The sequence below is a fragment of the Gymnoscopelus microlampas genome, assembly GCF_963454915.1.
Source record: "Gymnoscopelus microlampas genome assembly, chromosome: 23".
In the NCBI taxonomy this organism is placed as follows: Eukaryota; Metazoa; Chordata; class Actinopteri; order Myctophiformes; family Myctophidae; genus Gymnoscopelus; species Gymnoscopelus microlampas.
Window position 1 is genome coordinate 23109016 of NC_139960.1, and position 23764 is coordinate 23132779.

Genomic DNA, 23764 nt, shown 5'->3' on the forward strand with positions numbered 1-23764 from the left:
GATCCTCACGCACAGCTAACGCTATGTACTTCGTTTTACGACGGATAGGCAGTAAAAAAGACAGTAAAAAAAGTAAAAAATAATTTCATTGTAATTGGTTGTCAGTCAGCCAGTCAAAAGTGTCCCATTGTCTACAGTTTTCTCCCACAAATGAATGCAGTCACAAACATGTCTCTCTCTCTGCTCATCACAAACATGTCTCTCTCTCTCTCTCTCTGCTCCTCCTGTCCACAGCCACGGGTGCATACGGAATCTCATAGACTTCTTCGAAATCCGCTGCTGTGGTCTGATCCGCCCTGTGCCGACGGACTGGACCACGCAGTACACAATAGAGTATGACCAGACGTCTGGCTCGGGATACCAGCTGGTCTAGAGAGGGGGACCAGGAAGGTGGAGCAAGGGGAGCCGAGTGGAGTCCAGAGGGGGAGGAAGAAGAAGGGGAAGAAGGAGAAGAAGAAGGCTTGCCTCTCTCTCTCCCTCCCTCCCTACCTCCCACCAACCCACCCAACCCCCCTGCCCCCGTGTCCCGCCCTCCCTGCCTGACTGGCGTTCATATCGGAGCGATGCTGTTCTCGGGAGCGCTTGCTTTGTTTGGACCATCTCTCTCCTCACCGATCAAATAGACTGAGAACTCAGCTGGGACTAGCATGCTGTTAGGGGACAACACCACACACACATCCAGTACCACCACCGCCACCCTATTATACTACTACTACTACTATCACTGCTCTACCACACTCTACCAAGTTCTTGGTTTATAATTACTGTACCGCTGTCGCTACCACCCGATGCCCCCGCCCTACCCCCCTGTAGGGGCTGGGCATCGGCTGACCCCTCCTTCCCCCCTTGTCTCTTCTCCTGTGCCCATTGGACAGTGCAGTGCTGCCAGACACGCATGGGGAGGGGGAAGTGGGGGAAAGGGAACGAGGAGACATTTTAGTCCAAAAAGAAAAAGGGATCTTTTATTTGTTCGTTGTACTGGAACGGCCACTCTGCGAAGAGAACAGCGTGATCAAACGGCAGTATCGTTCATTCTCCCTGGGTTTTTTTGTTGTTGTTTTTTCTTTTCAGTTTAACCATAATCATGTTTACGGCGTCACTGTCGCTGCAAATCTGTTTTATTTTGGATTAGTTGTGGAAACTGCAGTTCCTGTTGTTATATTGTGATGGTTGGGGAGATGAAGGAGGAGGTTTTTTTTTTACAGTGCGTTCCTAAGTAATATTTAGATAAGGGAACGCCTTTTTAAGGTCTTGTTTTTGCACCGTGATCATTACTTTTTGAGTGGGTAGCCCCCACCCCCTCAAGGGGGGCCTCTCAAAGACCTGATGAGGATTTGCCAACATTGTTGAACTTGTCAGAGTTGACCTAGCAAGGTGGTTACTTGGATGACACAGAAAAGAGAGGATATCCTACAGAAAATGTGATACAAGTATATTTATTTTAAAGCTATTTATAGATGATATGCGTATGTCCTAGTACCATCTTATTTTTTACATTTTATGCCATTTTAAGCAAGTGGCTTTTTGACCGAGAAACTAATTCAAAGCAATTCTTATAGCTGTTTGACATGGTGCCCTAAGAACTTTTACAGGAAAACCTATATGCAGGTACAGTACATATATTTATTAATATAAAAGTTAGGCTGTAAGAGTAGATGTTAGGAGGAGAACAATCGAGGAGCGAACAGAAGGAAAGATCATTTCATTTGTGACTTTATTGAAATGGTGTCTTGAGTTTACAAGAAAGGTTCATTCCATGTGTATTCTTTTAAGACTTCTAAAGTCTTTTTTTTTCACTTTATGTCCATTATGTTACTTTTTTGTCCACCTACAACATTGCACTGATCACCTTTTTTCTTTTTCTTTTTGCCGTTTGCTGAAGGGAGGTCAACGCCACTTCAGATTAACTCTTTCATGTTTACAGAGAGAGGGGCCAATCAGACATGCTGTGTATATGTATGTATATATTCTGTGTGTGTGTGTATGTATATGTATGTGTATATATACACGCACACACACACAGAGACCCTCCCCTTCCTCTGAGCTCTCATCACTTTATTTCTGGATCCCCCACATAGTTGACTGTAAACAGCAGCAACCAGACAGACTGAAGTGTAAAGAATGTGCATCTTGTACATAAAACTGATCTAGCCTTTTGTTTTTTCTGTGAGTGACTTTTTTTTCAGTGTTAGTTGAAGCTGCTCCTGGAAAAGAAATAATGTTTTTTTTTTTTTTTTTTTTTCATTCAACCAAAAGGAAAGACGAAAAAAATACGTGATTATAATCCAATTGTATGACTGTAGCTTTTAGTGATGTCCGACACTGCTGTCTATAGGCGTTTTAACCCCGTACCCCGCCCGACTCGCGAGACAACTCCACTGCATGTGTAATGCTTGGACACTGGGCTGTCGCCATACCGTTGTTCCAACCGTCGCCATCCAAGCTGCCCAGGTGATAGCCCAGCAAGCCACGTGTCTGTATATAGTGAATGTTCAGTATTTGCAAGTACTTTTCTCTGTTCTGTTCATGTCTTTTTTTTCCCTCTTCTTTATTTTCATTCATTTTCTTCATCCAGTGTGTGTTATGTTGAGGCCTCTTTGGTCAGCAGGGCACCAGGCATCATGTCTGGCCCACCTGTGCAAGTGTAATATATTTGAATGTTCCATGCTGGTGAATTCTAGTCATATTGAAGGTTTTTTTCTATGTCATATTGCTGGGTTTGTTATACCACTGGATGTACAAATTGTAAAGCAAAGACACTAGAGAACTAAGGACAGCACAGATTCTTTTTTTTGTTTGGTTTTGTTTTTCTAAAAATTGAAACGTGTTCATGCAATAGTTTTAAGGATAGCATTCAAGAGATGGGGGTATATTATACAATGGTCTCCCAATTTTTTTGGGTCTCGTGTTTGCATCATCAGAAGGGGACAGTGTCTCATTTCACACACAACCCCCCCCCCCGCAGCCTTTTTATTCCAAAGGGGCACGGTATATCATTGATGTCACCATGCAACCCATAGATCATCCCATACGCCTGATTAATACTTAGTTGCGTGGCGTCGTCTCGCACTGGAAATAGCAGAGCCACAAGCTCACGTGTCGCAGTGCGATGCGTTGTGAGCTCGTAGATCTGCTGTTCTGTGTGAGACATGCTGCGAACAACATATAATTCAAGCGTAACATGAATCTAAAGCCATTTCAGAGAAACCATCACTAGTTCTTCCAGACAGCAATCTAGGTTCATCTCCCTCTCACCCACCCCACCCCCATCACACAGCACCATGTGAAAAGCACATGCTCATCTCCAGTGCCTCTCCGTCTACTTCAGGACATCACTGTAACTCTGCTTCAGATGTAAACATATTGGGCATGGATCAATTTTAATGGCTTTAATAATAAAATACAGTCAAATGTGAAAATGACGCTTTGTGCACTTGTGATTTCTTCCCCCCCAGACATCTGTAGGAACTTTAGGAAGACATTGTTCAGTGGGTCTTTATTTAGATTTTTAATAAAAGCTTTTATTTCTATATTGCATAGTAGAATACATAACAAACTCCTGTTTGTGGAAAGATGAAATCAAAAGGTGTCTGAATTCACTGTTTTTCTCTAACCTGGACAGAGGAATGTACAAAATATGTGTTTGTCTTCATGTGGACCCCATTAGTTTGCAGAGCAGAGGTTATCATTGGGCGTGTACCAGAGCCCCTGCTCCCTGGCCGTAACCAAATCCTTTTGGTCCGAAGTTCTTGGCGTAACATGCTGTTGAAGAGAGGAGGGAAAACACATGACTAAGTTATTGTGTCAAATAGTGAAAATAGCCATCTACAAGTTCACATGTTCAACGCTTCACGCTGCGATGCAAATTTTGCTGAACTAGACAAACTCGGGAACGATGCTAGTTGGGAATGATTGCTTCACTCGGTTATGCAATAACCGTTGTTCCTGTCTGTCCCTTTTGCGCCCATATTATGTGGCGATCTCGGTATCTGTCTGTCTTTGTCCTTTTTATGCCCATACTACATATGGAGAAAATTGATGTCATCAATTATGCCATACAGTATATGGACATGATTTGCACATATCAGTCGGATTGGCGGTTCTGGAGAACCGGTGATATTGCACTTCCTTGAGTCCTCGATATGCGTGCCGAGCTTGAAGGTGATCGGACGGGCGGTTCTTGAGATGCACAAAGGACAGATACGCAGACACACAGACATTTCACGCGTTTATAGTAAGATGTTCGTCTATTTTTGCCAAATGTTCACCTATTATGACATGCCCAAGAATAGGAACGTTAGGGTTCATTTGCCTGCTTTATGCTTTGTCATACCACAACTGGATTGTGTCTTATTTTCTGAACAATCTTTAGGTTTTGTTATCTGCTTGGGATGTTCAATGGGATTTGCCACACAGAGGTCAACACATTGTGTATCAGACGATGACAATCGTATATATCTCTTTAAGCAGCTAAAGTCGATGTCTATGTGATTGACACTATATCTCACACGGTCTTAATTCCTTTGGTTTTGATAAACCCCACCCTCCTTGTTGTCTATAAATGAAACGCCAGAATGAATTCACAAATATTGTCTGACGAAGGCAAGGTTGGATGAACGCATCTGTTTTATGGACGTTTTTTATCAGGAAATCATGAATAAAGTCGGCCACAAAATCTGAAATGGAGTCAAGATGTTTTGATGGTGAGGAGGATAGTAAACCATCTGACCACCAGAGCCCTGGATGATAACAGTGCAGGCTCTGTTTGGACTTGGAGCTGAGCTGCAACATTCCGGCTAATCAGTGCAGGGATTCATTCGAAAACTCAGGAACCCTCAGTCCAACTTCATCAATCTGTTGACCTATATATGCGTGTCAGGGGTCATCAATATGTCCGTACACGGACAAACGTGTCCGTGGCAAAGACTTGGTCTTGCCTGTGGAAACTTTTCGATTTTCTTTTTTACACGCCATTATAATGTTCTTATTTTGATCATAAGACCCAATTACTGAATGGCAGTTTCCAGGTTTTCTTCAGAATATGTATATGACACTTATTTAATACGACACTATGGCAAAATAGGAGTCCAACTATAGTTCTCAAATGTTTTATTTGCAAGGACCCCCTTAACTCTGAGAGTGTACAAATGGAAGCAAATGGACCAGTGAGGTTCCATTTCTACACTCTCAAGAGTTACAGACCTGCTATGGTCCTTCTGGGCTAGCTCTTTGTGTTTCTGGCAATATCATTGTGCACTCATTTTGTATGTCCATGGCAAAAATAGAATTTTGACAAAAATGTCCACCACAAGCCAGCATGGCAATGACCCCTGATGCGCGTGTGCGTGTGTGTGTGTTCTGTTTAGCCAAAATATATCCAGCCTTGTCATGCTGATGAGAAAAGAGCGGTCATTGTGGAGAGCGGATTACAGTTGTTGAGGTCAGCTGATTGTTCGCCTCCAGTTTGAACTGGCATGATAAACGGCACTGTTGGAGAGACGAGCCTGACAAGTCCACTGCCGCCAGCCAAACCCGCACAACACGCAATTTGAGAAAACACTAAACTGGGGACAGCCCGGAGTATTATTGTGTGTAATGCTTGTGATTTTGTGTGCTATACTTTGCTATACAAGCACACTAGTTCATCCAGTTTTTCTCTCTGCTGATATAATCACATAATCTTCCCGTGTTAGGCTGTGTGTGTTGTGGTCCTTTATTGTGTTGTGTCATGTCAGGTTGGAATGACTTCCAACAGCACATAATAGTCACACACATCCATAAACCATTAAAGGCAGGTGCTGCCATTAAAGGCAGGTGCAGATATACAAGCTCATAGCGTGGCACCAAGAGCTTGTAGATCTGCTATTTCTGAGTATTTTTTAAGCGAACATTTGCAACTCAAATCTTTGCTTCTGGAGGTCCCTGGAACAAAATATTAAACAAATGTTTGCTTTAAAAATATATATATTCGGACGGTTGGCGTCACCGTCATTTTATTCACATTCGTAGTCGTAGTTGAGAATTCACCTTTTGAGTCAGTACACAGATGGTTGCTTGATTGATTGGTGTTAGTAATAGCGTTAGCCTGATAAAAGCAGATCAGCTACAGCTGCTAAGGTTTAGTCAATGGGATTCAGACAAAATGCTATCCTTCTGTGTGTAAGGATGAGTAAGCCTTAGTGGGAACATGAGACCACAAGTTGCATACAACTAATGTGAAATGGAAAATTGTCCAGACATTTTCCCCTTTCCTTTTCATTGTGGAGTACTTAGGGAACCTACTCTACCAAAATAATGAATTCCTTTCCAAGATGGCAAGTTTGCAGTTGTAAGGTATCGCTTGGGCTGGTCCAGTGATCCCATCGCAGCAAGTCAAGTGGGACTCACGCCAACAGACTGTGGCCTACAGGTAATCATGCTTGGAAAAACACCTGTTTTGCTACATGTGCTTACCGGTTGAATAAACATTTTTCACCGATGGTTGCTGTTTATACCTAGAGATAAGTCTTAATTGCATTAGTTAAATTGATAATGCATAACGGAGCCTTTCGGCTTTGACAATCGGTATGTCCAATAGTGGTGATGTTTCAAGCCCAAAATAATTTTATAGAATCAACAGAAAATGCAGATAGCATCTTAAATACATCTTTTCTGGTCACATGACTGTCACCTGCAAAAAAAAAGAAACCTACAGTACAATAATTGTGGTCCTCACAGCATGAAAAAATAACATCAAGGCTAATGGCCATCATACCTTCAATATGGATATACTGTAGAAGCACTCATGAAATAAATTCAAACTAGGATGTCCTATCACAGTGAGGAATCTACAATCTCCAGCCCAGAGAACATTACCTACCGTAGGAGTAGAACATGAAATCCTTTAAAACATTGTATTTCAACATGGTTTTTAAACCTTGTCTTTCAACATGGTTTTTAAACCTTGTCTTTCAACATAGTTTTCAAAAACTAATTTTAAAAATATAAACAAGGGAGACATTTGTTTTAAAAAGACAATGTTTAAAAACTATGTTGAAAAATACAAAGTTTTATCAGGTGCCGATCGTGTAACCAGAACAGCTGTATTTAAGATGGCGCCTAATTGTTCTGTGTAGTCTGATGAAGAGTATGGTAGTGACGGGTCACTACCACTGTCAGATGTACCAATGATTTGCACTATAACTAGGGAATTGCACTATAATTAGGGAACTATAGTGTGTGTACCTTCTTTCTATCTTTTAATGTCAGACAGACTTGCCTTTGGCCTGCTAGCTAATAGAACTATCTGATCTCTGTGTCTCTGCCTTCCCATGGTATGCAAATGACTCTTCAACTGGACTGTGTGATAGGAAAATATAGGAGCCTTTATCACGTACCAGTGTGATAAGTGTTCATTTACGTGGGCTAGAGCAAAGCCAACGCCTTTGAACATGAAATACCTGACAATGGTGCCAATTGATGTCTAGAGGGTTTCATCTCACCTTTGCAGTAGATCTCTCCATCTTTCTCTGTCTGGGTAGTGGACTCCAGACTCTTCCCACATTTGGCACAGCGGAAGCAGTTCTTATGCCAAGGCTGCGGAGGAGAATTAATGGTGTGATCATGGTGCTTGACAATATGAGATGCTGAGGTCAAGTTGTGACAGAATCTGCATTCAGCTATGAGGAAAATTCACGATGGGAGTGTAATTGATATGTTGTGTCTGACTGATGTCATCGCTGTTGTCATTGTCTCAGGGCATGCCACTGTATAAGTTCTTTCTGAATCAACTAGAAAGCTTGCACTCAGTAGAGTGCAAACCTGCTCTAACACCTGAGATATGAGTGTGTGATTTTGACCGTACCCTTGATTGTGACCTTATCCTTTGACCTTTTAGACCCAACAGCTAATTCGGTCTTCAGGGCAGCCTACTGAGCATTACCCAGCAGGTTTCATGCAAGTGTGTGCGTGCGTGCGTGCGTGCGTGCGTGCGTGTGTGCGTGCGCAGCCTGAATACAACCAGCCCAGCAGGATCACAACACAAGGTATTTCGCAAGCCAGCACTCTTAAGACAGAATTTATTAAATAGTTTCAGTCCGACAAACAGGATTCTTTACCCGTCACTAAAATAGGACAGTGGACTTTGCCAGATCTACTGTGTATAGTATTACCACCTGCTTGCAATCCAGAGCCTGCTCCCAGTGAACTTATACCCCTGAAGTTCTGTTTGTGCTCTGTCTATATTCTGCTATACACAAACACACATTGTGAAGGGTGGCCCCATCACACACACATTTACATTCACTCACCTTGCCAGCCCCAACGATCTTCTCCGCTGCATAAACCGAATCCCCACACCGGGCACATTTCTCTGAACCCCCAAACTTTTGAGCAAATTTGGATGGGTTGGGGTTGGTGGTGGGTCTGTGAGTATGTGTTCTAAATAGGAGACAAGAAATGCAATTAGCTTAAAACACAGGGCAATAGAAGAGCACATTATCTAAGCACCAGCCTAATTTAAGTTGTAGTTATGTAAAAAAAACAGGTATTTGCGGTTCATTTCCGACATCTGTACTCAAACACTCTGAAGTTATTGAATTGCAAGTGTATCTTGGATGTTAAAACATTTATTTTTAACAGGAGAGATATACTGTATGTACTTTTCTTGGATCTTTGATGTTTTAGCAGACAACTCTGTGTCTTTCCACTGTACCCACTCTCCTCTCCTCTCTCTGAGGAGAGGAGAGATTTGTTCAAAGTTAAGAGGCCTGGGGCCCTGGAGCTGTGTTTAACGAAGGGGAACTGCCTGCTCCAGCGGCCCCTAAATGAAGGCCTTTGTGCTGGGGACAGTTGTAGGGAGAGAGGGAGAGAAGGTTGAACAGGTCAACTCAGGAGCCTGCCTATTACATAATGGAGCCATTCATAACAATAATCACCTGACATCCAGAGCCAGGCTCCGACTGCAGCACAAACAACTGTGTGTGTGTGTGTGTGTGTGTGTGTGTGTGTGTGTGTGTGTGTGTGTGTGTGTGTGTGTGTGTGTGTGTGTGTGTGTGTGTGTGTGTGTGTGTGTGTGTGTGTGTGTGTGTGTGTGTGTGTGTGTGTGTGTGTGTGTGTGTGCGCATGTTGTTGATGTTTTTGCAGTTTTGTACATGTGTGTACATTTGTGTTTGTTTAATTATAGCGCAATGCGCTTGTGTACAAACGTGGTTACTGCCCCACTGCCATAGAATGTATGTGACCGCCTCTGTCACTGATTGGATATAATATGAAAGCCTAATCAGGGGACATCATGCCCTGTTCCCAGGCCTGTTAGGGCAGCTTAGATCAGTAGAGACTAAGGAGTCTAATGCACTGCTGCACTAATATAATGACTCTTGAAATATCCCACAATACTTGTGCTTTCTTTCCTGGATTTGTGCGGACTGTCATTGGTACTCAAAAGTACATTCAAATTAAGAAGTGAGAATTACTGTTTGAACATCTGGTAAAGACCCAGACTGTTTGAAACTGTACTGCACTATTTCTGTGACACTACCTATCCTACCAGGTGCTTTATTCTTAATCTTTCAAGCCAGACAATTCTTCCACAATCTTTTAATGCTACAGAGTCTGTAACTACGCCTCATAAGAAGTCAGGAACAGTAAGCTATTCAGACGGTCAGACCGGAATGGTATTCGACCAATCACGCCACAGTGTTCACAAAAATATTGTAAGTTTGAGAACCACTGTTCTAGAGTCTTTTGCACACCTGTCAGCTGGGGTGGAGGCTGTGTAGGAGAGGAACAGGACAGGCAGTGAACTGGCTGTAGGGAAAACTCCCACATGCTGTAGCTGTTATAACCAGGGTTGGATTTTGTAAAAAAAAGAAAAGAAACAAACAAATGGCAGGATTTTTCTTACCCACTTAAGGCAGATATACTTTGTTGTTTAAATTATATTAAAAAGAATAAATCAAAGAATGTTTCCCCAAATACGGGAAACACTGTGGTTAACCTACTTTCTTTTTTAAATGCTAAATTGTGATATTATCAAACATAAACATCAAATAAGACTGGCTAATTCAGTCTGACCAGAAGCAGGCATAAAACATATTCCCTACTGCCATGAAAATGAATGACCAGTGCATGGGATATCAAAACCCCCACATTTTTCTGCAAAACAACATACAGCTAGCAGTAAACAGTGTGTGGGAGTTTTCTTCCATCCAGATGCATGGTGACTCTAGGCACCGAAAAGTGGTACTACATGTTACAGATGACGGGTGGGAGTAACAGTAGAACAAAAGGTCATGGTTTGAACCCAGGCAGATGTGCAGCGAAGCACCCTGCAGGCCAGGGCGAGGAGGGTTTTCTTCTCTTCTTATCTGATAACTTCTGGAGAAATTAGAATGGCGCTTAACTCTCATCAACATGTACAACATGTCGCTTCTGAGAAGTGAGTATGGGAACGGTAACAATGATGATGTAACAATGGCTGCTATTTATGTAGCCATGACGTTATGCCAGCGTTAAAATGACCAGTGGTGTTTTAAAGTGAAATACCCCTTTAAATAGCCCTACATTTTGATAGTAATTATTGCTATAGAATGTTTGTTCAGTAACAGAGGTCTGCTGGACCCCATTTCTCCAGCTCTTAAGTGAACAGATTTTCATTTTCAGGTAGGGATACGATGTTTTTCCAGTCAGGAGAGAGAACTCCTACAGCATGCAGGAAACACTATAAATTGAAGCTGATGAATAGGTTCTCTCTCCTGATTGGATGGAATTGGTGTCCCACATGAAATGTATTTTTACGAAAGAGTTGGAGAGACGGGGAGACACTGTCACCTATTACTGAACACTCTATAGCAATGATTACTATTGGAATAGAGCAAAATGTTTTGTTTTAACCAAACAATTTCACCTACAGCATCTTTTAAATGAAGACAAAGGATTTAACTTTGAACTTACTCTTCTGGTTTGATCCCCAGTCTCTCTCCTCTGTCCATGTTGAGTGTGCCTGCTCCCTGGCCATAGCCGTAGCCCTTAGGACCGTACTTCTTCCCATAGCATGACTTGCAGTATATCTCTTGGTCATGCATAGCCACGGTCGTACTGTCTAGCCCCTTCCTGCACACCACTACAGAGACAGAGATGAATGATTTTACAGTAATATAGTGATTAGACATTAATCTGTTGGTTGAGAAGACCTGAACTTGCCCCTCGTTCCAGGATTAAACGATGGCGGTCCCAAGGACAAAGACAAGATCATGGTCTGTTGAGTGGGAGTTTTTTTCCTTTGCGATTTCTGGTTCCAGTCAGCACTGTTTCATTGTTGGAAACATTGTTGCTTCAGGTGAATGGGAATCGTCTCTACTGACTCATCAGCAAGTGACTTGTGGCCTCGACTGTTTATCTAGTACCCATGAGGAGTTGACTCTAAGATAAGTGACACTCACCAAAATAACAGATTTTCATCAAATGTCACCATCGTGTGACAGAGTAACTTAGGCTTTTAACCACATTATTCTCCATGCATGCACTATAATGTCATGTTCGGTAACAGACAAAAGGGGACAGTTGGAGATGGTCAGAGACAGACACCGGATGAAATGCAAGGGAGGAACAACAGCACTAGGTCTCTACTAAGATCATTCATTATCTCCTCAGTGGGAGTTCTGGACAATGCAGCTTTTGTAAGGGGAAGCCCAGAAAAATAAACACTTCTATTGTGGCCCAGTTCGATTTGGCCTGGGAAAACATGAGTCGCCCTTCTGCAGTCTGAAGCAGGGCTGTTTCTCTGGAACATCTTCACTGACATTTGGAGGAGGTTCGAGAGCAGGACACGCACCCCCCTACCGTCCAGTGAGCACACACACACTGAGTGGGCTCTGAAGAGTCATTGACCAGTGAGATGTCAGTGAAGAAACCGTCAATGTGAGCTCTGTTTCTGGAGTGGACGAGTTGCACAGAGGTCGCATCGAGTTCAACGATGATCTTCACGTGCTTCTCTGTACCAAGGATTCTTGGTTTTGAGGACATGAGGACAGATCTTGAACAAATGTAATGTTTTGCCCTGTTCTCTGCGGAGAAAGTGTCTAGGACCAAATGCATCTCAGGACCAGTGATGAGGTGTGCTCGTTGCACAGGTGTACAGCCCGACCGATGGCCGATTTTGTGGTCCAATCCTAATTTTGGAGAGTCCTAGACCATTACTGATGTTTGACTGATACTGTATTACAGTATGTCAAAAGTATATAAATTATATTAAAAATTAAATGTTGATGTTTTTTTTGACAAAACATGACCATATATTATCTGTCAAAAGGATATAGCACAAAATCGCTCAAGAGCAAAACTGGACAGAACAGTACTCACTGCAGAGGAAACAGCATTTATGGAAGCTCTTCCCATCACATTGTACCTCCTCAGCGTGGTACACCGTCCCTCGGCATGCCGTGCACTTGTTGCCTCCGCCCCAGTTTGGCATTCTGTCTGCTGTTAAGAGGAAAAACAGAGGCGATGTCACAATGGTGCACAGGTCATTTCATGCACAAAACCTTAGGACACTCATCATGTTGTTGTTTTGTGGGGTTTCTTCCTTCTGCTTTGTGGTGAGATGTTTTTATCTCACCAGTACAATAACACTCCCACCATCTTTAATGAGTTTCAGTGTGAAACCTCCGTTATGTATTTTATCGCTGTGCAAATAACTCAACAAAACAGTCAGGGAGAGGCATAATCCTTCTGTTTGACTTGACAGATATTATGACACACCCTTGTTGGTTTAACAAGACAGTCACGAGAGGAAAAGCTACCCACTGAGCGACAGGACGCACCACAGACAGACACTCAACAGATACGGTCAAATCTTGAGTGCTCATTTCACTCCAACTTGATTTAACATAGCACTCAGGATGTTGCCGTTGCAGACTTCGAAAAAACAACAGGCAAATAGCCTTTGGAATGGTTTGGTGGAACAAAGTAAAGGCCTACCATTTATCACAGCTATGTCTGCTCTCTAATTTGACAGACTCTGAATGCAGGTTTCTGCAACATGCACTAATGTGAGTCCTGTAATAATATAGTCCTGTGTTTGGTGTTAATTTGTTCTAAGTTGGGTCTCTCACTGAAGTATACACCCTGTACTGGGCACTAGAGTGTTTCTAATCCTGCTTACTGATTACCCGCTGAGTAAGAGGATGTCCCAGAAAAACCTCAAACCGAGCCAGAGAGTCTGAGCATGTCCTAAAACAATAGGACAAATAGCCATGGGAATGGTCTGGTGCAACACAATGCCTTTGAGCATTGTTCTTATGGCCCTGTGGCTGCAGGATATAAATCTAAAGCTGCAAAAAAACAAGTTAGTCAGTAAACACTATTGTAACCGCATGGAATTTGCCTGACGCACGCAGTCACTTTCTGTCTCACACATGCACTACAGTGTAACTGTTTGTAATTACAGACTCTGGCCCATTTAAAATCTGCTAGGAGACTCAAGCTGAGCTTTTCAAAGTGACAAATAAAATGCCATGTTAAGAAGCGGGGCTCCCTGTGGTGTCCCCGTTTGCCAACCAGCACGTCATGATGTCACCCCTTCGAAGAATATAGAGCAGTCTTAGTTTTCATTAAGCAGAGGACCACAGACTGGTACAGCTCATTAATCTTGTGTGCTGCCACTATAAGCTCATCCTCCTAGTTATATTACAGAGCTTATGTGACAAGCTCAAACATGATGAGAGGAGATCAAAGGAAGACGAAAATTGCTCCTGCGTTCTCATCGGGCCACAGCTTGCCGAGGGCTGTTGAGATGTCTTTGGTATATGGCTCACAGTGCATGACCTGTGGGGCTGAAATGTCTTGTAGATCAGTGGCTCTCAACCTTTTCAGGCCGTGACCCCTCAAAATAATCATATTTGAACTGGGGACCCCCCACGCTGACAAGCAATTGTAGGAGTTGAGGCATTACATTTAGTTTGACTCGTTTCGATAAATAGTGAAAATAGCTGATCTACAAGCTCATAATGCCTCGCACTGCAAGGCGTTGTGAGCTTGTACAGTAGATCGGCTATTTTCACAATTTTTGCCTCTTATATTATTTGACAATTTGGCAAATGTTTGAACAGTTTTTACAGTATAGTTTGTTGATTACTTTTGATACAGTAATGGTCTTTTTTTAGCTATTAAAAAGGTCTTAAAAGTTCTTAAAGGAGGAGTTCACCCAAAAAATGACTTATTTATTTTCTATCAATTGCATACCCTATGAAGCCTTGAATCCATGGATTCTTTTTTGTTTTTGTCGCATTCCTAAGCTAATAATTTGATTCCCGTCTCCTACCGGCTAATGTATCCGGTAGGAGACACAAAGTAGATTATTTGTGTCTCCTACCAGAAATACACACAGTCATCAAATTATTGTCTTAGGAATGCCACAAAAACAAAAATAAATCCATGAAATCAAGGCTTCATGTGGTGTGTAATTGATAGAAAAGAAGTCATTTTTTGGGTGAACTCCTCCTTTAAATTGTCACTTCACTGTCATCTAGGGATTCCCCCAAAATCATGTGGGGGTCGGGTCCCGACCAACAGGTTGAGAACCACTGCCCTAGAACTGGGCTGAAATGTCTTGGTCCTTGGTGATTGTAGACCAGTGGCTCTCAACGTGGGCTCCTCGACGAAGTTCCAGGGGTTCCCCACTCGCCAGCTCATGACTGAGAGTTAGGAAGGAACCAAATGGACCCTTATGGGTCTGAAACTCTCAGAGTGTGCAAATGATACAAGTGTATTGCCATATGTAGGCTACAGTAAACCCACAAGTGTTTACACTACACACTATATAGGTCTACTACTATTACTTTGCCTTCCTCCACTGTGCACACCTAAAAAGTTAGACATGGAAGAAATGGAACCAAATGGAGCCTTGTGATCCTTTTGAACAATCTCAGAAATGAAGACTAGGCCATTTTACAGAGTGGATTTGGGTTCCAGAGATACAAATCAAATCATATCAAAAAGGGGTCTGTGGCCTAATGCATATCAAATGATTGTGGTCCTTCAAATGAAAAAGGTTGAGAATGTAGACAACACAACGAATGACACACTGAACCTGTATCAGTTCAAAATGATCTCACTCTTCTCTGCTTTTAGCGTTTCTACCAGTGGTGTAACTAAGTACATTTACTCAAGTAGCCTACTTAAGTACAATTTTGAGGTTTACTGGAGTATTTCCAATTTTCAGTACTTTTACTTCTACTCAACTACATCTCAGAGGCAAATATTATACTTTTACTCCACTACAATTATTTGAAAACTTTAGTTTATTAATATTACTTAATGATTATTATTACAAAACATACATTAGCCACTTCAGCCCTATATACATTTCAACCATTTGAAATGGCAGATCTACAAGCTCGCAACACATTGAGCTTGTAGATCTGCTTTTTTGAAAAGATTTTTATACATTTGAAAATATGTGAAATGGGACATTCTGCATAATGAGTACGTTCTACTTTTGGTACTTTAAGTACGATACCAATACTTTAGTACTTTTACTGAAGCACATTTTGAATTCCGGACTTTTACTTGTCTACATTGCTGTATTGATACTTTTACTTAAAGTAAAAAATGTCAGTACTTTTTTTCCACCACTGCCGACAGTTCAATATACGTGACTCACCCCATGGTATGAGAGTGATCTGATACGTGGTTTTATTATCAGGATGAAATGTGTTACAATATCGACGTACAAAAAATATACAGTTTACTGGGGAAATAGGCCATAAATAATAGAACTTAAATCGCATTGAAATGTTACCTTATATCGCGGATTTCCAAGTATATAAATTCCAGACGTCAAATGATTCAACAGCGGTGAAGAAAAGTGTTGGATTGAAGCCTGTATAAGTTACAAAGTGTCCAAAGCGTTCAGGTCAGACTGAGACTCCTGCAGAGAGACAGTGCAGCGCTGTCTGTGACTGTATGCGTGAGTATTATGTCATTTATATCACATAGTTTTACACACAGGGAGGGAGTGGTTCAACAAAGTGGGCGTGATCTAAAGACTATAGTGAAAATAGTAGATCTACAAGCTCACAGCGGGTTGCATCCGAGACGCGCTGTGAGCTTGTAGATCGCTATACAAGCTATACGCTATACAAGATCGATACACTTCAACCTGGAGTTTGCACTTTTTCTAATTATAGCCCGTAGCCCCGAACATCTACGTTAACGTTTAGATTTCAAATATAAAGTGCTTACCCCATGGCCACGGATGTCAAAATTATGTACGGGCCCTCAAGAGTACCCGTATATTCTGTATTGTTCAATAAAAAGCATTTTATTCTGATCGGTGGACATTTTCTCATATCGTTATAGTGTATCAGAGTGCCATACACCTCCCAACCGATAGGGTCATGTTGTTGAAAGCATATGGCAAAAAAACGGAGAAAATGGCCACCAATCGGATTAAAATGCTTTTTATTGATTAATACGGAAGATACGGGTACTGTCTGAGGGTCCGTACAGTATTGTAGCATCCGTGGCCATGGGGTAAGTACTTTATATTTGAAATTTGAACGTTTATGTAGATGTGCGGGTCAAAAAGGGAGAAAGTAGAAACACCAGGTTGAAGGTATCACGATGACAGACGACCGTCGTGTGATCCATGGCTAGTTGCGCGCCTATAGACAACGCAGTCGTACGACAGTGTTTTTGATTGATTGATTGAATACTTTATTAACAGTTTGGGGGGGAAAAGTACAGTTTAATTAATACAAATACAAATACAATGCTAAAATGATTGAACCCAAGAAAGCAGGTTTGTTTCCATTGGGGTCCATGTTTATATAATTGTGTATTAAATTCATAGAATATTAGTGACAATCAAATATACAACAACCAACTTACTATGCAAAAATATCATATAAACGAGTTGTAATCAAAAAGAAAAATATGTACAGTAAACCGTTCCGAATTGTAACTAAGTGCTCTTTAGAGCGGTTTTGAGGGAGATAAGGATTCACACTTGTTTATGTTATTTTTTCTAGGCTTCTACTGTGTTGTTTGTGTTTGTCAATGAGACTAGACACCTTTTCATTTAAAGCAGGTACTTTGGAATTCTTTTCCATCTGTAGCACTGGCCCTTTAAGGAAAGTGCATAAAGAGGGGTGGCCAGGTTTGTGACCTCCTGTCTAGCCAGAAGCCTGGTTTGAGTGTTTGTGAGAGAGACCTGGAGGCATGAGGGGTACAGACTAATTCTCGGTAAGACAATCTGAAACAAATGACAAGGTTTTTATAACTCATTGTAACAATAGTATATGTATAAGAGTTTAGATAGGCTGACAATATTAGGCCTGTTGTTAATTATACTAATATATATCTGTACTTCTAGAAACCTCCAGGTCCTTTGAGTAGCAGTACTCTGTGGCTGTGCAGGCCTTTATCAATTGGAGCCATGAGCATACATTGACTATTTGGGTATGTTTGTTATTTTTCTGTATTTTGTCATCTTGCTATAGGAGCCTAATGAAGTGATGAATTGTTGGAGGGTTGGTCTAATGTTTTATGATTTTTGTAGGAGCTGAACTGTGTCATATATATATATATATATATATATATATATATATATATATATATATATATATAAATACTATTTAGACTGAGTGCAATAGGGTTGACTGAGGACAGAGCTATACTGGGCCATTAGCTAGCATTGCATGACTTTGGTTTTGGTTTTGCTTATTTGTAGTTTGTTTTGATTTGCTTATTTGCTTATTTGCTTTTGGTTACTTATTTACTTTATTTTCTTTTGGTTTTGCATTATTTGGATTTGATTTGTTTAATTTCTGTATATTTACTTTAGAGGCCCCGAAGCCCTTACCCTTATTGCCCCCTTTGCCTCTTGAGTTCAGTCCCTTTTTGCAGAACTCTAACACTAACCGCTTTCTTCCGTTCTGTATTTTAACCTGACTATTTTTATAACAACTGTTGAATAAACTTGACACATTTGATACATCAGCCTCTGGTTCTGTTAATTCTGAACCCATACCTTCCTGGGGAACCTTACCTTGTTCAGTCCTATATCTATACATATACAGTATATGGTTAATGTGTTTAAAGGATCCCTCACTCCTATATGTGTGGGTGGCGTAGTCATTGCTTTTCCTAGCCCTGCTACACATCAGATATTTAAAAAAAAATAACAGTCTAGATCAGGGGTCTTCAAGGTTTTTTAGCCCAAGGACCCCTTAGCTGAGAGAGACAGAGAGGTGAAGCAGGGACCCCTTGGGGGGCTTGCACTTGGAGACAAGAATAAGCATGGTGTCTCTAACTGTCATAATGTATTTTTTTTTTCTTCTATTGATCAGTAGTTTTGTACACCTGCCCAGATACTGCAGATGTAAATTATCTATATATCTGGTGCATAGTGGTGGAAAGTAACTAAGTACGTGTGTACTCAAGTACTGTACTTAAGTAGCCTGATTATCAGCCTGAAGCTGCGTGGAGGAGCAGTCCACTCAGAGAGTGGGCGGGGTCTATGGTCTGGAACCAGGCTAGTAGCCTACTTAAGTACACTTTCGAGGTATTTTTAATTTTCAATACTTTTACTTCTACTATCACTACATATCAGAAGCATATATTGTACTCCACTATTATTTGCAAACTTTACTTACTAGTTACTTTGCAGATTTGATTTATTATTACAAAACATACATTAACTAGGCCTACTTTAGCTCTGGTTCAGAGCGTTAGTGAGTTCCCTCTAACTTAGAGGGAACTCACTAACGCTCTGAACCAGAGCTAGGCCTACTTCATTCAGCCTTCTACAAGTTCACAACGCCTCGCAATGCGACGTGTTGGGAACTTTTAGATCTGCTATTTTCAAAGGATTTTCATACATTTAAAAAACTTGTGAAATGGGACATTCTGATAATGAGGACTTTTACTTTTGGTACTTTAAGTATATTTTGATGCCAATACTTCTGTACTTTTACTGAGGTAAATTTTGAAAAATTTTGAAAAATTTTGAAAAAACCACTGCTGGTGCAATGCATTAGATGTATATTGCTGAAATTTGTTTAAATATATATATATTTCCCTGTCAAATAAACAGAAACAAAACAATACATTTAGATAGTAATAGGCCAGTTCATGTGTCTGTACACTGAATCATATATGATGGAAATACAGTTGTCGGTACATTTCCATATGCTCCCTCTCCTCTCTGTTGTTTACTAACCTACTGAAGAGATACACCCTTTGTTAGTATGTTTTGTTAACTGTTAGTATGCTTGGTTGCAAAATATATAGTTTGCAACCAAAACTATGTATACACACACACACACACACACACACACACACACACACACACACACACACACACACACACACACACACACACACACACACACACACACACACACACACACACACACACACACACACACACACACACACACACACATATATATGTATGTTTTGGTTGCAAACTATATATTTTGCAACCAAGCATACTAACAGTTAACAGAACATACAAACACCCTTAACTTAAGATATTCATATATTATAACCTGACCCCACACACACACACACACACACACACACACACACACACACACACACACACACACACACACACACACACACACACACACAGGTTCAATTGTAGGCTAGGTTAACGGAGCCTTGGCTAATGTACAAATGGGCAGCCAGAATCAAACAGGTAGAAATGTACCAAGGGAATGCAGTGGTTCCTTAAAGTAAAAAGAATGCCAAAATCATAGATAGTAGGAATGTGCAGACTTGGAGGCACCGCTTTTGAAATGGACACAGCTGCTATATTAAAGCCGTGTTAATCATCATTTTGCTCTTGTAATTTCAGCACTTTGTCAAATAGTTTTGCAGCAACTCAAGGTCATGCCCCAGTAAAGGAATTCACACACAACCTCAGCGATTACGTACTAAAGAAAATTCACTTAAAGGCTGCTGACAGTGGTAGTATGAACTTCTCTAGGGGAGTGAATTAAATAATATTACTCTATTGTAAACACACAGACAGTGAGTTAATGCACATCAAACACCCCCTTGCATAACACTAATAACTCACCACTCCTATGTTACAAAAAATCTTGGTTAAAGGAAGTGATGAATTTGCACACTCATCCATACCCAGATCTGTCCTCCCCACTGAGGTCATCATGCTTGATGCTAGCCAGACACATTCTGGCTCTTTCTGTCATGTTTTTCTTTTTTTCCCTCCTCCATATAACTATGCTATCTTAGGAAGAGCAGCAGTAATGGTTTTTGAGGCCACTGCATGTTTACCCATACGTCATTATTTGTTTCCAGAGCATCAGGTTCAGACGCTTTTCAGGTGCTTAGTTTCAACGTTCATCTCTCCTAAGCCCTGCTTGTCTTTAATGTCAGGTAAATGATAGAACAGTTGAAATGTGCCACGTAAGCGCGATTGTGCTCCAGGGTCTGTCGGTGTGTGAGGGACCAAGTTTCCATAGAGAATAGCAGCTGGGCTTTGCAGTTATTTTCTGTGGTGAGTCTGAGACTGAAGAAGAATGTGAAAGTATAAAGCAAGGAGCAATATGTTATTTTAGATAATTATGCATAGGCTAATACATGGAAGTTGTGGTTAGTGTGTTCTTTAACAGTCTCTCATATTTGGCTTTAGCAAACTGTGACTAGATGCCTTACAGCTGATACAGGAGGTTAAGACATTTGATATCGAAGAAAAATAACACCAAAAGCTATTGAAGTTTCGGTGGAGGCACAAGTTACTTAAAGAATGCTGAATGAGAGGTTCCTTTCTCTCTGTATCCTAATTATAAAGGTTTTTTTCTCATCTCCTGCCCAAATACAGTTCCAAAGGTTAGAATATCTGCTGGGAGCACAATAACTATTCAAAACAAACTGGGTCAGGTATGGACTTGTTGTCTTTCATTAACTCAATTGTAATTCTGCATGAGGAGGACACAGGGAGTGAACTGGTATGGTTGAGTGTACTGGACTGGTATGATAGGCTTGAATTATAGGTGGAGCCCAAATTGATGACTGGTAGTGGTGCTGGACAAATTAAAGACTGTTTGTATATAGAAAAGCTGTAATTAGTTTTCAAACAATATTAATTATGTCATTGCTGATTTATAAGTTCCTGGTTTGTAGTTTCTTAATCAAGAAACCAGATAGGAAGTGCTTGGTAACTGAATTAATAAACACCACCCTATGACACATTAAATTGACTTTTTTATAAAATACATTAAACATTAAGTGTTAGTAGGTTAGTAGGTTAAGCAATACAAAAACTTGTTTTGGCTCCAAGGAAGATCACCTTACTTCACATGGTGCAAACAAATAGTGTTGCTCTGTCCTCTACAGGTTTAAACATTCAACTAGGTTGCTGTCCACACATAGTACCTGTTTTTCCCAAGTTGTCCGCGGATCTGCTCTAAAACCAATTCAGCATGTGCTAATTTGGGCTGGTATAGGGTGTTAGCTCCACACTATTCAAATTCAGGTCATGAAATGCTGACCTAAAGTCACAAAGTAGTGTACTACATTCATGGCCAACAATAGAGACTGGTAAAAGAGCATTGTATAACGTCACACTTTGTCATTGGATTACCATTACAATGCTTGCATGTATTGCATGTAATCCCAAATATTAATTTTAAGTTGGGTCAATGCATAACCGATGCACAACCAGCTTTTTAAAAAGGTTTTTGCAGCTGATGATTATGCAATTCTCGCAATATAATTGTGTAACCCAGTGGAGTTGCTCAGTGGTTGTACTGGGCAGCTCCCAGTAACTGTATGAGTGTTAAGCAGGGCGTTGCTGAGAAAAAGCATTTGTGCTCAGTGAATCTACCCTGAGTAAAGGTAAAAATATTTTGGTTAGGCCTACGTCACTGTGGAGCATGTCAGACATTATTATATGACCACGGACACAAGCAGAATGAGCACTGTGGTGAGGTGTTCCTAATGCCATAGCTTTCAACGCAAATAATAAAATGTCATTCAGAAAGAATTTGTGGCAGTAGAGTAGTGGTTCTCAATCTGTGGATCGGGACCCCCACAGGATTTTTTTTTGGCGGGGGGGTCCCCAGATGAGAGTGAAGTGACAATTTAAGGACTTTTAAGACCTTTTTAATACCTAAAGAAAATTACAGCATCAAAAGTAATCAACAAACAAACTGTACTATAAAAACCGCTCACATTGGCCAAATTGTCAAATAATATAAGAAAGCATTTGAAAATAGCCGATCTACAAGCCACGAGCTTGTAGATCATCTATTTTCACAATATTTATCTGTTTATCAGTTCAAATATGATTATTTTGGGGGGTCATGGCCTGAGAAGGTTGAGAAGCACTGCAGTAGAGGAAGGACAAATGGCAGAGCAATGATAATGGAAAACAGATGGACCAGGTAGCGTTGCTTCTCTCTTGATCCTTATATGGTCACAGGCCTGGAGGAAATCCTCAGGCAGCAGAGATAGATTGGAGTGGTATTCAATGCATGGAAGTGTTGAGAAATGGCTAAGGAATTCTACGGACGTAATATTGGCATCAGTTACATCAGTGGTTCTCAACCCGTGGGTCGAGATCCCCAGGGGGGTCCCCACATGATTTTGGGGGGGTCCCCAGATGAAAGTAAAGAGTAAATTTAAGGACTTTTAAGACATTTTTAATAAAATGAATAAATAAAATGAAATAAAAAAGTATCATTACTGCATCAAAAGTAATCAACAAACTATACTATAAAAACTGGTCCAACATTGGCCAAATTATCAAATATTATAAGAGGCAAAGCATTTCATTCGCATTGCGAGGCGTTGTGAGCTTGTAGATCTGCTATTTTCACAATATGTGTGGAACCAAGTCAAACAAAATGTAATGCCTTAACTCGTACAATTCCTAGTGCTTGTCAGGGTGGGGGTCCCCAGTTCAAATATGATTATGTTATATAACGTCCTCAATGCAATGACCACTTGCATTATCATAACATTCATAGCCTATAGGTTATGGCCTTGCCTTGCCTTCGTTATGACTTGCATCCGTTGACTAGACAAAGAAAGTACAAACATTGCAACGGAGGAGCTGGATGACCCTTCTCAGAATTAAGTTCTTCTGTTGCTAAACCAGAGACATATATATTTAAAAAAACAAACAAATGTACAGTATGGCATCCCCACCTTTAAGACAGAGACAGTGCCTCAGTTTCACCAATTCACTTTGGCCAAAATAAATAGTTTTGTTGTTTTAAAAGTTGGTGAGTGCTATTTCATACATCTTTGGATGTTGTTTTTGTAAATGTAAAAATCTTAAAATGATTACATTAATATTTCAACATGCATATTCTTGCCTCCAAGTGCAAGCCAAGCACCTCATAAATTGCCTATTGCATGAACAGCCAATAGAAACCTTCTACCGGGCCTCAGTGAGTAATGTCCACATGTGTAGCGTTTCAACTGTAAACATACACAGTATTGGCATTCAGAAGTGATATAGAGGGCCACTGAGTGCAGTTTCTCGCATGGTCATCAGGTTTGGGGATTGGACAAGCAGCAACACATGAATGAATAAATCCCAGCTAGCTGAGTAATTGATTTGGGAAGATCCAGCACTTTGCAGCTAGCAGACCAAGTCTCACACACAGCATTGTCTATGGATGTGCAGTCTGACTGTCTGCTGCAGGTGCATTTCTCTACCGTTGGCTATCGTTATTTCAATGTGACATCAAGTTCTACTGTAACCTAGTGCAGTGGTTCTCAACCTGTGGTTCTGCACATGATT

General features: G+C 40.9%; 2 protein-coding genes across 2 annotated transcripts in view; one reads left to right on the forward strand and one right to left on the reverse strand.

Annotated features, from left to right (window-relative positions):
* The window catches only part of zdhhc17 (zDHHC palmitoyltransferase 17), a gene marked incomplete at its 5' end in the record, with an annotated part of 37555 nt that extends 34133 nt beyond the window's left edge, over positions 1-3422 (forward strand). Inside the window, one exon of the mRNA XM_084049368.1 lies at positions 235-3422. Within this exon, the coding sequence (XP_083905494.1) occupies positions 235-373 (139 nt within the window). The 3' untranslated portion in view covers positions 374-3422. The remainder of the gene's footprint in view (positions 1-234) is intronic.
* Positions 3423-3533: 111 nt separating this feature from the next.
* On the reverse strand, positions 3534-15931 carry csrp2 (cysteine and glycine-rich protein 2). The gene is made up of 6 exons (XM_084049369.1): positions 15779-15931; positions 12340-12459; positions 10933-11101; positions 8289-8418; positions 7482-7575; positions 3534-3762 (listed from the first exon to the last, which is right to left on the reverse strand). The coding sequence occupies exons 2-6, from the start codon at positions 12449-12451 to the stop codon at positions 3686-3688; spliced, it is 582 nt and encodes a 193-aa protein (XP_083905495.1). The 5' UTR covers positions 12452-12459; positions 15779-15931; the 3' UTR covers positions 3534-3685.
* Between the last annotated feature and the right edge of the window lie 7833 nt (positions 15932-23764).